Source organism: Saccostrea echinata, unplaced genomic scaffold (assembly GCF_033153115.1).
Source record: "Saccostrea echinata isolate AGI-Se365-2 ecotype Australia unplaced genomic scaffold, CSIRO_AGI_Sech_v1 ptg000084l, whole genome shotgun sequence".
Classification (NCBI taxonomy): Eukaryota; Metazoa; Mollusca; class Bivalvia; order Ostreida; family Ostreidae; genus Saccostrea; species Saccostrea echinata.
The window spans coordinates 45,018-58,768 of NW_026889833.1; the positions used below are offsets into that span (position 1 = coordinate 45,018).

Consider the following 13,751-nt stretch of genomic DNA (forward strand, 5'->3'; position numbering starts at 1 on the left):
AAAATTGTGACTAAGAAAAAGTTTCAAATTGCTTCGCATAATCAATTATTTGACCTTTCTGCACTCAAAAAATGTGATTTTTCTGGTATTAAAAATTTAACGAGCAAGAAAATTATTTTAAAGTCTTAAACTTTTGCTGAATTTAGGCAGATTGATCAAAATTATCTTATATATTCAGAAAATAAAAACAAAAGTGGGGGTCTATGAAGTGAATTTTTTGATATTACTAAAAAAGTGTTAATTTTATGTTAAAATTGGCTAAATTTTGTCCTTGACTTTCAGAATATTTTTTACTATATTTGTCACTAAATATAATGAAAGAATTCATAAGAAATAATTTAACTGATATTTCAGAACCAGCATAAAACATTTCACTGCAAAAAACAGCTCTGTGTGCAACCAGCATGGAAAAATAGGAATCTAAACTTAACAGTACTGTACATATTTCAAAAGGGACAAAATTGATCATTTTTCCACCACAAAATATAGTTCCTGACTTAATCCTATTTGATTGGAATTTAATCATGGTTTTTTTTTTCCTTGGAAATAGTTTAATTTGCATTGTAGTATCCAGATTTTATGTTTGAACTTAAAAATGATGCAGAATTTTATAAATAAAGGTCCAGACCAAAATCTGCTCAAAAGCGCAGGATCGAACCTCCTTAATTACATGTAGCAAAACGGTGCCGTAAACTCTAGACTAAAGAACATGCATTAATGATAGTCTTTTGTTTCTTTAATCCTTATCCTTCATGCAATCCATTCAAAACTCTTTTAATGCATGGCATGTTTATTGCTAATTGTTGCTACATTATTATCGTATGTTCAGCAGACGTCTTGCGCAATTAATTTGAATTTTCTTATGCCGAGTCACGTTATTCAGTACGCGTACTAATTGTCCTGTAGCCTACAGTGTAACTCTTATATCATTGTTATGAAGCAAAAGTCACGTGATCTGATCTTAATTATGTCGAATACTTACAGTGTAACCCTTACATCCTGGTTCTTCTGCTCGGATGGCTACCATGGACCAAAGTGTACAGTGTACTGCCCTGGTGATCCACATAGGTGTGTTGTTGATGGAGTGCAGTACTGCAAGAACGGTACTGATCAAATTTAAATAATTTTCCGACAACAATCATAAGTACATAAATGATACTTTCTTAAGGAGGTTGGATCCTGTAATCAAAAGTATTGAGAATTTTTTTATCAAATATATTTTTGGAATCTATATACATAGCTTAATTAAAAATCAAAACCAAAAATGGGGGGTCAATGTGCTTCTTTTGGCGCAACGAAGCATTTAATGTGACCTTTTTGCACTGTAATTACGTCTAACACATAAATCAGTTTTTCAAAGTTTTTCCTCTAATATTTTTTTATCCATTGGCAAATAAATTGTGGGAACAAACACTGTCTTTTTCATCTTGAATAGTGTCTTTAAGATTTGTGACAATAAAAAAGTTTCAAATTACTTCGCTTAAAAAATTTAACAAGCAACAAAATCATTTGAAAGTAATGACATTTTTCTGAATTTAAGCAGAATGGTTAAAATTATCTTATATATTCAGAAAATAGAATTAAAAGTGGGGGTCTGTGATGTTAATTTTTAGATATAACTAAAATAATGTTAATTATTAGCCTAAAGTAGGCTATTTTCCCCAAGGACTTTCACAATATATTTGCTATATTTGTCCAATATGATAATAGAATTCATGAAGATTAATTAAATATATTATTTAGGACCAGCATAAAACATTTCACTGCACAAAATGAACTCTGTGTGCAGGCTGCATGTAAAAATAGGAATCCAAGCTTAACAATACTGTAAATATTTCGCAAGAGAAAAATTGGTCATTTTCTTCTTAAAAAAACCTTCCGCCACAAAAATAGTTCCACACTTAATGTTTTTGGTATGGAATTTAGTCATGGGGTTTAAATTGAATATAGTTTAATTAGCATTGTAGAGTCCAAATTTATTGTAAGAACTAAAACATAATGCAGATCTTTTTTAAATAGAGGTCAAGACAAAAATCTGCTCAAAAGCTCAGGAACGAACCTCGTTAAATTCTTTTTGAATTGAATTTAATATATGAAATAAAACATGACCTGTGTCGTCATCTATCACAACTTGTTAATGTTGAGAACAACTGCAAAAACAATCATTGGAAAATTTGACCGATGAATTTTCTTCGATACACATTACCTTACTATATTTTTTTGTGTTCTCTTTGTTTATTTCATGTAGATAAATCTTTACTGTGGTCATCTTATTTTAAATAAATATAAAATTGAAACTCATAAGACTTAGATATAAATCTGATATTCAAAATCTCTAATTCTTTTTCATCTGTGAAAGCCCTTTTGAAAAAAAATCTGACTTTGTATCACATGTATCTTCAAAAAATAACTTCAATAATAGTTCCTTCCTGAATTTGCAACATATCTCTGCTGCATGGAATCCATATTGTCCATGAAGGCATTGTTATCGACAGATTACTATCAAGAAGTAGGGGAAAACTAGAGCATGTCACTATTCGAAGTAACGAAGGACCAAGGACTGTTTGTAATTTTCTTTTTGAAGTGCACGATTCTTAGCAAAATAAATCCCACTAATTTCGTTGCAAGAAGCTAAAAAAGAAATGAATCATGTAGGCAGAGAAAATGTACGTCTCTTTAATCTGATATGATTTCCTTCAAAAGAATTTATCTTTCAGGATGGAGTGGTCCAAACTGTGAAGATAACGTGAATGAGTGCACACACGCATGCGCCAACACTTACGGAAAATGTCAGGACACGTTAGGTGGTTTCATGTGCCATTGTTCAGAATACGCTTATGGAAAACAGTGTATAATGGACAATGACGAATGTGCAAAGCATCCATGCAATACGGGTACATGTATAAACACTCTTGGACGCCATAACTGCTCGTGTCCTTCGGATGTTACGGGTGAAAATTGTGAAGATTTAATTGCCACGTCTTGTTCCTCTTCTACTTGTTCTCAACATGGCGCTTGTTCTGTAGAGAAGGGAAAAGCACATTGTTCCTGTTATTTTGGATTTGTGGGTCCTGATTGTTCTATCGAATGCAGATTAGACTGTTTGAATGGTGGAAGGTGTGTAAGACCTCCACATGGCACTCCAAAATGTGTTTGTCCTCCCGGATTTCTTGGATCAAACTGTCAGATCCAAGATTTATGCTACTCCCACATCTGCCATAATATGGGTGCCTGTGTGCAAAAAGGGTCCAATGTCAGTTGTTTATGTGACAAGGGTTCATTCGGAGACCAATGTGAATTTTACGATAAATGCTATGATTCGCCATGTAAGAATAACGGTGTCTGTAAAAAGCTGTTCAAAGGACAATATCAGTGCGTCTGTCCACATAGTTGGACTGGAAGAAACTGCGAAGTCTATAACTGTCAACATGCTTCTCCATGCCAAAACCATGGAAAATGTTTATCTATTCAAACAAAGCCAGGATATCGCTGTGTTTGTCACTCGTCTTGGTACGGAAGTATCTGTAAGCTACACGACGCATGCGTTTCCGACCCCTGTCAAAATGGTGGATCATGCCTCAACAATTTGAATGATTATACTTGCAGTTGTGCAAAAGGTTTCATGGGCCGCAATTGCGAGCATCGGGATTTGTGCTACTGGAATGGTAAACCGTGCATTAACGGAGGGAATTGTATTGTCAACTCCAACATTTGTAACTGTTCAAAATCTTGGGTAGGTGTTCAGTGTGAGAGAAACGTTAATGAATGTCTCTACAATCCATGTGGCGTGTACGGCACGTGTGTAGATATTGTAGGCGGATACAAGTGCTCCTGTAGCACGTACTGGACAGGGAAGAATTGCGATGTGCACATGAAATCGTGTGCTTTTAATCCTTGCAGAAATAATGGTACTTGTCAAGATCTGGACAATACGTATCTCTGTACTTGCAATGCTCAGTGGACTGGACGGAACTGTGAAATTGATGTGAATGAATGTACGGTGTCGTCGCCATGCCAAAACGGTGGACTATGTTTAAATACTAGGGGTGATTATACATGTCGCTGTTCGCAAGGATGGACGGGTAAGAATTGTGACACCGATATTGATGAATGTCAAGTGCAGAATTCCTGTCCATCGAATACTCTGTGTGAAAACACTCGAGGGTCTCACGAATGCCTGGACTGTTCAACTTACACGTGTTATCATGATTCACAGTGCATGGATACTGTGAATGGTCCGGTTTGCAACTGTTCGACCTCAGGATGGACCGGAAGGCAATGTGACAGAAAGGACTTCTGTCACGAAACATGCACAGATATAGAGATAAACAGTGGACGTTGTCCGAGTCGATGCGGACGGTCCTCTGAATGTTTAAACAAAGAAGACGGATATTCCTGTCATTATAATCCCTGTAAAAGTAGTCCTTGTCAAAACGGAGGGAGCTGTTTCAAAGGTCACAACGACTTCAACTGCAAATGTGATATTCATTGGGCCGGGAAAGCCTGTGATCAAGTAAACTATTGTGCGAGGAATCCCTGTCAACATGGAGGCTCTTGCATAAATCGGCTGAATGGATTTAAGTGCAGCTGTACTCCTGAGTGGATAGGAACCACTTGTACGGAAGTTAACTATTGCTACCCAAATCCATGCACACATAATGGCGCTTGTACATCACTTACAAACACTTCAACCTGTCTTTGTTCAACGGAATGGACTGGCTCTTTATGTGAAAAACGCAATTATTGCAGTACAAGCCCCTGCCAAAACGACGGAATATGTACAAATGGACCGACACATTTCACGTGCAACTGTACTGAAAATTGGATCGAAGCAAATTGCGAACAGTATGACTACTGTTCATCTAATCCTTGCAAAAACCATGCAACGTGTAAGAACAGACCTGGAAACTTTGAATGTCATTGTCATGAAGGCTTTTCTGGAGTAACCTGTGCATCGGCAATCGACCATTGTGTGTCCTCCCCCTGCCAAAACAATGCCACGTGTACAAATAACCCTTACGGGTACTTCTGTCGTTGTGCTAGTGGGTACATGGGTAAGGACTGTAATCTCGACCTAGATGAATGTAAGCTTAATATGTGTCCACCAATGTCCACGTGCTTCAATTATAATGGTGGATTTGACTGTCGATGGACTAGGAGGTCAATCAGAGAAGCTCATCGCGAAGGTAAGATAATAGTGCTGCAGCAATAACTCACATTATATGTCTTTATAGCATCTCTCTCTCTCTTGAGCTTTTATTCATCATACATTAAGGAACTCAATTGCAAAAGAGAAAGATATTTTCATAATATATCATTTTCATTCATGTCAGGCAAACAACATGTATATTGTACCATGTGAGTCATTTGATGTCTAGATAAATAGACCCAAGTAATCATGCATATATTATTCTTAAAGCAAACATAACAGTGCAACAATTTAACTCTGGACACGACATTAGTCCGAACTTTTGACTTGACCCTTTGTTTGGATTTTATACTCTAATTAATTTTACCAAGGGTGACAACTGTACCTTGTGTAGTTTAGAAGATATGAAACCTGAAAAACAAAAATACAACGTGATTTTGGTGGGATTTCTTATCCCTATTAAAATCCAACCATAATCCTATAGAGAAAAAAAATGCTATGTAAAAATCCAATATATAATATCTACTCACATTATATTGAATTTCTATTTTCATATGTGAACTGATATATGAAAAAAGTGGGAGGAAAGATCCCATTTATTTATGCCTCTAGAAATAAAAGTCTTTTATCTAATGCTGAATAAAATGTTTTATCCCATGAAAATAACTAGAGACCTCCAATGAACGCATGTGTCGCCTGCTTTGTACCTTCATTAAAGATGTAAATAATTCCAAGAGTGGTCAGCTATTAATTTACTACTAGCACGATTGTTCATGCATTTGCCTGCAAAGAAAAAAAACAAACATCCAATAGTATATGACTAGGATAGAATCTGACAATCAAAGAAAATATGGTTCCCCATCTCTCAAATGAATTATAATTAAATTGAAATTATTATTAGAATAAATTATTTATCATTTTCTTCATACACATGTACTTGTTTCCAACAATCCTCGAAAAGAGATTTCCGTCGTTCTTTACTGCAATTGTCAGTCTACACGACTCATGGTGGGATACCGATCCCGATGCATTTTCATAGTATTTAGAGCTTGTGTGGTAACTCAATATCATACATTTTCAAAGTACAGTATTATGAGCTCATAAACATGTATAAATGCTAATTATCAAAACCCTGCATCTCAAAATTCAAATGCATAAGTTGAATTAAACTAGTATGTCTGGGATATATTTTGCAAAGTAGGTCAAAGGTCAAGTGGATTGTAATGCTGGTATTTTTCATAATTTTTATGACAAGAAGTGCAGATGCTAAATAGCATAGACTTACTTCTTAATTGTCAAAAATATGCTGTTTATCGGCACTATGAGCTATTTTGAAAAGTATGTCAAGGACAAGGGTCACGAGGTCGATAACCATGGTAATTTACAAAAGCTATTGTGCCAAGCAATATAATTTTATGTACAAAATTTCAGATCCATACCTCTTGCAGTTCTCGAGATATAGTGAGTGACAGACAAACGGACACAGCTAGACAAACAGACAGACGCCGCGTAAAGAGATCCCTAAGTGTCGCCGAGCTCTGCAGGCGACACAAAAATAAGATGTATTGATTTAAAAGTGAAAATTGTCAAATAATAGCATCTTGTACATATATATTTGATTAAGGATTTAAATATGTATTTTCTTAGAGACTCTGAGTATTCCATACATGTAAATGCATGTTTTATTTCTGCAAGAAATTTTCACTGTAACTAGAGTGTTCTAAGGAACGCATGTGTCGCCTGCTTTGTTGCTTCATTATAGATGTAAATAAATCTAAGAGTGGTCAGCTATTAATTTACTGTTAGCATGATAGTTCATGCATTTGTCTTCAAAGAGAAAATGGCATCCATGGAAAGTATAAGACTGTGATAGAATCTGACAATCAAATGAAATATGGTTCCCAAACCCTCAAATGAAAAATTTACTTATTAGAAATAACTATTTATCATTTTATTAACACGTGTTTCCAACAATCCTCGAAAAGAGATTTTCGTTCGTCTTTACTGCAATTGTCAGTCTACAAGATCCATTGTGGAATACCAATCCCGATGTATTTTCATAGTATTTAGGTATAAGTTTGTGTGGTAACTGAATATCATACAGTTTCAAAGTACAGTATCATGAGCTCAACGTGTTTCCAACAATCCCCCAATGATATTTCAATCTGTCTTTACTACAATTGTTAGTCTACACGATCCATTGTGGAATACCAATCCCGATGTATTTTCATAATATTTAAATATAAGTTTGTGTGGTAACTGAATATCATGCAGTTTCAAAGTACAGTATCATGAGCTCATAAACATATATAACTGCTAATTATCAAACTCTAGCCTCTCAAGATATAAAAGTTATACGTTAAATTAAACTGCCCGGGATATTTTTTTGAAAGTTCAGGGTCAATTGAATTGTAATGCTGGTATTTTTCATAATTTCTCATGACAAACAGTGCACATGCTAAATAGCATAGACTTACATGTACTTTTTAAATGCCAAAAAATGTGCTGTATATCGGCACTATGACCTATTTTGAAAAGTAGGTCAAATGTCGAGGTCAAGGATCACGAGGTCAGTAACCATGGTAATTTACAAAAGCCACGTGCCATGCAATATATGTGCAAAATTTCAAATCCATACCTCTTACATTTCTCGAGATATAGTGTGTGACAGACGGACAGACTCCGAGTTAAGTGATTCCAAGTGGAATAATATATAAATATCATCATAATCCCAAAGGATTTTTAGTCCCCTACCGGTGAAACCGGAGGGGACTATAGGTTTCCTCTGAGTCTGTCCGTCCGTCTGTCTGTTTGTCTGTCCGTCTGTCTGTCTGTCCCTCTGTCTGTCTGTCAGTCTGTCCCACTTGGTTTTCCGCACTTTTTTCCTGAACGCTCGCAGATATTGAGCTGATTTTTGGTATGTGAGTGTATCTTGATGAGTTACAGATCAAGTTTGCATTTCGTTCCGCTTCATTGATTTTTGATGGAATTACGGCCTTTTCAATTTTTAGGGGTTTTCCGCAATTTTCTTCTAAACGCTTGTAGATATTGAGCTGATTTTTGGTATGTGCTTTACCTTGATTAGTTATAGATCAAGTTTGCATTTCGTCCTGCTTCATTAATTTTTGACGGAATTATGGCATTTTCAATTCTTAACGGGAACGGAACCAGATTACACCTTGCCGGTAGGGGACTAGTATTGCTAATGCAATACTCTCAGAATGCTTGTTGTTTATTATGTGTAATGTCTTCTACTATATATATGGTACAGGTGTCATATTTGACGTATTTCAAGATAGTACAAAATACCACTACGTAACATAAGTTTTTTAGCATCTCGAAATTCATGGATGGCGAAAGTCCGGACTGATTGAGTAAAATGCCGTACTCTTTTATGTATTTCTGTAGACAATAAATGATGCAAACAAGGTACAGTACCGACCAGACACAACCTAACACCAGAGCGAACCCAAAGCGCACCCCGGGTTCGCTTTCTGGGTTCGCTCGGGGTCCGCTACGGGTCCGCTTTCAGAATTTTTTGGTGCGCTCTTGGTTCGCTTCGGGTTCGCTCTGCGTTCGCTCGGGGTCAGCTCTGGGTCCGCTAGAGCGAACCCGGCGTTCGCTTTCTGGGTTCGCTTTACGCACTCAAGCGTGAAGCGGACCCCGCTTTAATCTTACCGCGAGTAAGCCCCGCCCCTTGTATATCCCAAATACAGATGTAAAATCGATCATTATTGTTTTGGTGGCGATCGATACATGAGCATCTACAGTGGCTTCAACATTATTGTTGACAAGATATACACGAACGATTCCGCACGATTAAACCTGTTACGCGAACGATCCTTCACGTACACGATTCTTCACGTTACACTATCATTCACGATTGTTAACGCAAAAAATATATAGAAGTGGATATTTTTAAAACGAAATAAGGCTTAATTAATAGATATTTTAGATTGAAAATAATTATTGGTGAAATTCATCGACTTTGGAAAACTGAACAAATATTTAGAAATGGATATTTTTGAAACTACATGTACATGTAACTAAGACTTAATACATGTAGTTATTTTAGATTACAAATAATTATTTATGTAATTCTCCGACTTTGGAAAATTGTTTTTTTTCAATTTTTATTTTTATTTTTTTTATTTATTTATTTTTTTTTTGATACTTAAAAATGTAATTTATGATTGAATGCTGCTCGTTCTATCGCATGATATAGGTGGGCCGTGAGTTTTGATTCGATTGGATTTTATTATATGCTGTAAGGGAGTATAAGATTTTTAAAAAAATGCCTAAAAATAATTTAAAACTATACACATCTTTCCATTTATGAATTTCAAAAATCAGCAATTTTTTTTTTCATTCATTTGCCGAAATTATTTTAAAAAAATAATAATGAGCATCAGGGACTAAAAGTAACCCCGACAATCATGTCGTGTACATTTGCCGACTAAATATTTATGTAAGTATTGGGACTTTTTTTTAATGTACATTTTTGATGTATTGATATAAAACAATCAAGACCATAATTAGCAGTTAATATAATAAACATCAGAGAAAAAATCGTCAAATATCTTAAATACGCTTTATCATAAAAAGTTACGCTATTTTAAGAGAATACAATACCGTACGACTTACTATATTGTTTATTTACTACCGATAATTAGTTCGTTCAGTTATGTAAATCGCGCTTCATTCTTTTTCCCCTTTTATTTAAGATAAAAAACAATTTGAAACAAACAAGCTAATTAAAGCTTTACATTATTTTTCTTGTAGAAGATAAATCAAATAATACCATAGTTGTTTACGATCGGACATACATACATTTATTTTTTTTTTTTTCATTTTCAATGAAGAAGATCAATAATTTTAATGTTGAGCTGGATTTAAACGAAATGTAAATTAGAATTATGAAAATAAAATAATTGAATGAAAGCACGTACATGTACATAATCTTGTACAGTAACTTGACATGATGAAATGCAATGATTTGTCAAAAACATTCTCTTTTTTTCCATTCTTAGTAACAATTATAATAACCATTATTTTCTTTTTTTTTCTTTTATACATGAAAGTACCTTTTGTCTCGTAAATTTACGAAATGTTAATGGATTAACATTTTAAAAATAAAAAATAAAGAAAATAAATGTGTAAAAATAACATGCTACCTGGATAATTAAAATATAAATAGATATTTTTTTAATCATGTTAATAATAGTTTCACACTTTACACTAACACGCTTTGCTTGTACAATGTTTTTATTTACATCGAATAACAAACTGGCACGCTGATTGGTCGACGCGCTGATTGGTTTCTTATGGCTAATTCTGATTGACAGCTCTGTTACGCAACACCGAACGCACGTTCGCTCTCTGGGTTCGCTACTGAATTTGGGGTTCGCTTTCGGCGTTCGCTCTGGGTCCGCTGCGGGTTCGCTCGGGGTGCGCTCCGGGTTCGCTCGGGGTCAGCTATAGCGAACCCAGAGAGCAAACCCGGGGTGCGCTCTGGGTTCGCTTTCTGTTAGGTTGTGTCTGGTCGGTACTGTACATGTGTATCAAATGCTAAATGACTTGTTGAACACAAAAGTTACAGGGTGGTGAATTAAAATTACTTTTGAAAGCAGGGTTTAATCTTTTGTAGTGAAATGTACAATAAAAAAAGAAGAAAATGTGAATGTACCTTTCATTATAATGTTTAATCTTTGTGTTCAGGGACCAAACACGTTTTAATTACGGAAATGAAAGATGCTATGATACCAATTTCCATTTTTCTTCAATTTCTTGAAAATGGCATATCTAATGCAGCTTGTGCTGACAGCAAAAAAGGACTTCTTGTGCCATACACCATGGAGTTCAATAGGTATTAATCGTTAAACGGTGTAAACAATTACAGAAAAAAAGATATTTTTAAGATATTTCTTTTAAAAAGTAAAAGAACCTTTTCAACAAGTATTTTTCCATTCTGTAATATTTTATATATTATATTTTTCGTGTAATTGTTTTTTTTTTTTTTTCCATTTTAGTGGGATTCAGAAGCTTACCTTTAGCATCAAATGTGCAAAAGGAAAATACCAAAGCTTTGTTGCATCCAACATCAGCTCTTATTGCGACTCCGAACTATGCAGATCTGTTATAAAGAACTCGGTTCTCTCAACATTATAAGATCTAGAGTTATTCCGCTTGTAACTTTCCACTTAATAAAGCTCTACTGTTCTCTCATCATTTTTCTTAGTAAGATTTGTTATTCTATTATATATAAACTTTCATTAGATTCTTTTTCTCAAATTTCTCAAGAGAATACAATTTCGAAATGGGAATATGTTTCCAGACATAGCTAGTGAAAAATAACATAATTCAGTGAGTTTTTGATTGTTCACAGAAACTGTTGTGTCTTAATATTGTGGTAGATTAACGTAAGCCTTGTCTACGGGAAAAAGTTAAACTATCACATCAACAATATTCCTCAGTGAAACCTAATTACATCTTACTTGTTCAAGGCAATATTTTTTTTCTTTTACAAAATCCGATTAAAAATGCCCAAACACTTTATGTAATTATTTTGTCATCTTTATGAAAGGAATTCTATCGGAAACTATCTTCTAAAATTACTTGAAACCTTAGTCATTAATTATTTCATTCGAATAGGTTTTTATTCGTTGTACACTCTTGTCTCATCGACCTATTTCCTGCTTTCATCCATGGTACACAAAAATCCCACATTAATGTCTCCCGTTGATGAATCCATGGGGTGCCGTCTGAATTCCTGAATAATCGTTATACTGGAGAGTTGGTCGTACACCAATTAATGTTGCAATACTCTACCTGGGAGTAGAAAAACGTGTTCTCACGTGTTGGTCGGAATTCCGATTATGTTTCGAACGCACGCAAACTTTCCATTACCTTCGCAATCAAGTCCACCCTGATATTTAGCTATTGTGTATAATTGGATGAAAATTGGTCACTTGGGAGAAAATGGTCCAAAGGGTAATCCACATAAATCTCGTGCGGGATCTGGCACGAGAGGATAATACGAGAATTACCTTTAATATACAGCTATTAGTTCTGGACTACTCTTGTTATTTGAAATATTTATCATAAAGCAACCATTTGGCGAGTTACAATTCAAATGTTCTTTTATTGAATTAAAGTTTAATTTATTCTCGAATCAAAAAGATGGACTTATTATTTTTGCGATGGTTTAGAAATTACTTCTGAAAAAACACTCTTTCATAAACAACTATCTTTGACAGGGAGATATTGTCAGAGACCAATAATGTCTCTCTTGTAAATGTGCAAAAGGCGATCTAACCGACCAAGCTAAACCTTTTTGCTTTTGAGTCTGCACGAAATTTTTTTTTATAATACTTGGAAGAATTATGCAGGTGTGGGTTGTTTTGATGTTGTCAATTTTACCCCTTAAGGGCAGGTCTGTGGTCAGCTTTAGGCGAAACTTAATTTGCAATTTGCAATCTTTCCAAACGTACCAAACCTTTTCTAGGTCAGCGCTGCCTTGATGGAAATCTACATCGAAAAAGATATTTTGGCCAAATCATCAAAATAAATCTTCAGAAAAAATTACGAACTTTGAATTTACAGTAAAAGGTTGTCTTCATTTTTTTTTGTCGGCTCAATATTTATTATTTCTTTTAAGAGAATGCACAATGTACACTGATTGGTGTTGTCTATTTTTTTATGTAATTTTTCATTTATTTAATTTTTGAATAACATTTCTTCCACAAAGTCTTAAATACTACATGTAGTATTTGTGTAAATTCTTATATACAAAAAAAGTCTTTAATTCGTTATAAAAAAGATAAATAAAAACATTTAGACCTGAAAACCAAAAAATAAATATAAAAAAATATAGTAAATTAATTATTCTTCATTGTTATGAATAAAATAAGGAAGAAATTTCGAATTTCATATCCATTAGTCATAATTTCTTGATTGTAAATGACCCTAAGCATCTATGTATAGGGGAAAATTATGAAACATCCGATTTCAAGTACGCACAGGAGTCCGCAGACAATGGACATAAAATTGGTGCAATTATCGGTCTATAAGTCTCTTTTCTCTACGTTATGACGTTCAAAGATTATCAGAATGCCCAGAGTACATGTAATACCAGCATATAAATCCGATAGACAATATCTTATATGGAGAAGTTCGGAAACACTTCGACTCCTGAAGGAAATTTTCGTGATGTCTATGGATTCATTGTGTCCCTGCGGCGTACTTCACTTCCCACCATTTATGGTCTGGGATGCTGTTCTATGTATAGTAACAGCTTAATTGACAGGTTAATTCTTCTTGCTGGTGGATAAAGCACAGCCACAAATCGACTTTTTGGGGGAGAGGTTGATACGTCGTTTTCTGTTATATATGAAGATGACAAAAACTTCTCACAATCTGAAGCTATCTTTGCGGGAAATATTTAATTTTGAATAGGCCTTCCTTACAAAGTGTTCCCTTAAATCTAATTGTATATCAAATAGATATGCCTTTTCTCTATATACGTACAGGTAGAATTTTTCATCATCAAAAGCGAGAAAATTTTTTGGCAAAATATACATGTATCAACATATATACACTTTCC

General features: G+C 34.6%; 1 protein-coding gene across 2 annotated transcripts in view; it reads left to right on the forward strand.

The window, feature by feature from the left end:
* LOC133176937 (fibropellin-1-like) overlaps positions 1-11,355 on the forward strand; it is a 50,528-nt gene extending 39,173 nt beyond the window's left edge. For both annotated transcript variants that reach the window (XM_061312000.1, XM_061311999.1), the window contains 4 exons: positions 985-1,103; positions 2,718-5,186; positions 10,868-11,015; positions 11,179-11,355. In XM_061312000.1, coding sequence (XP_061167984.1) covers positions 985-1,103; positions 2,718-5,186; positions 10,868-11,015; positions 11,179-11,317 — 2,875 coding nt within the window. In that variant the 3' untranslated portion in view covers positions 11,318-11,355. The remainder of the gene's footprint in view (positions 1-984; positions 1,104-2,717; positions 5,187-10,867; positions 11,016-11,178) is intronic.
* The last annotated feature ends 2,396 nt before the right edge of the window (positions 11,356-13,751 follow it).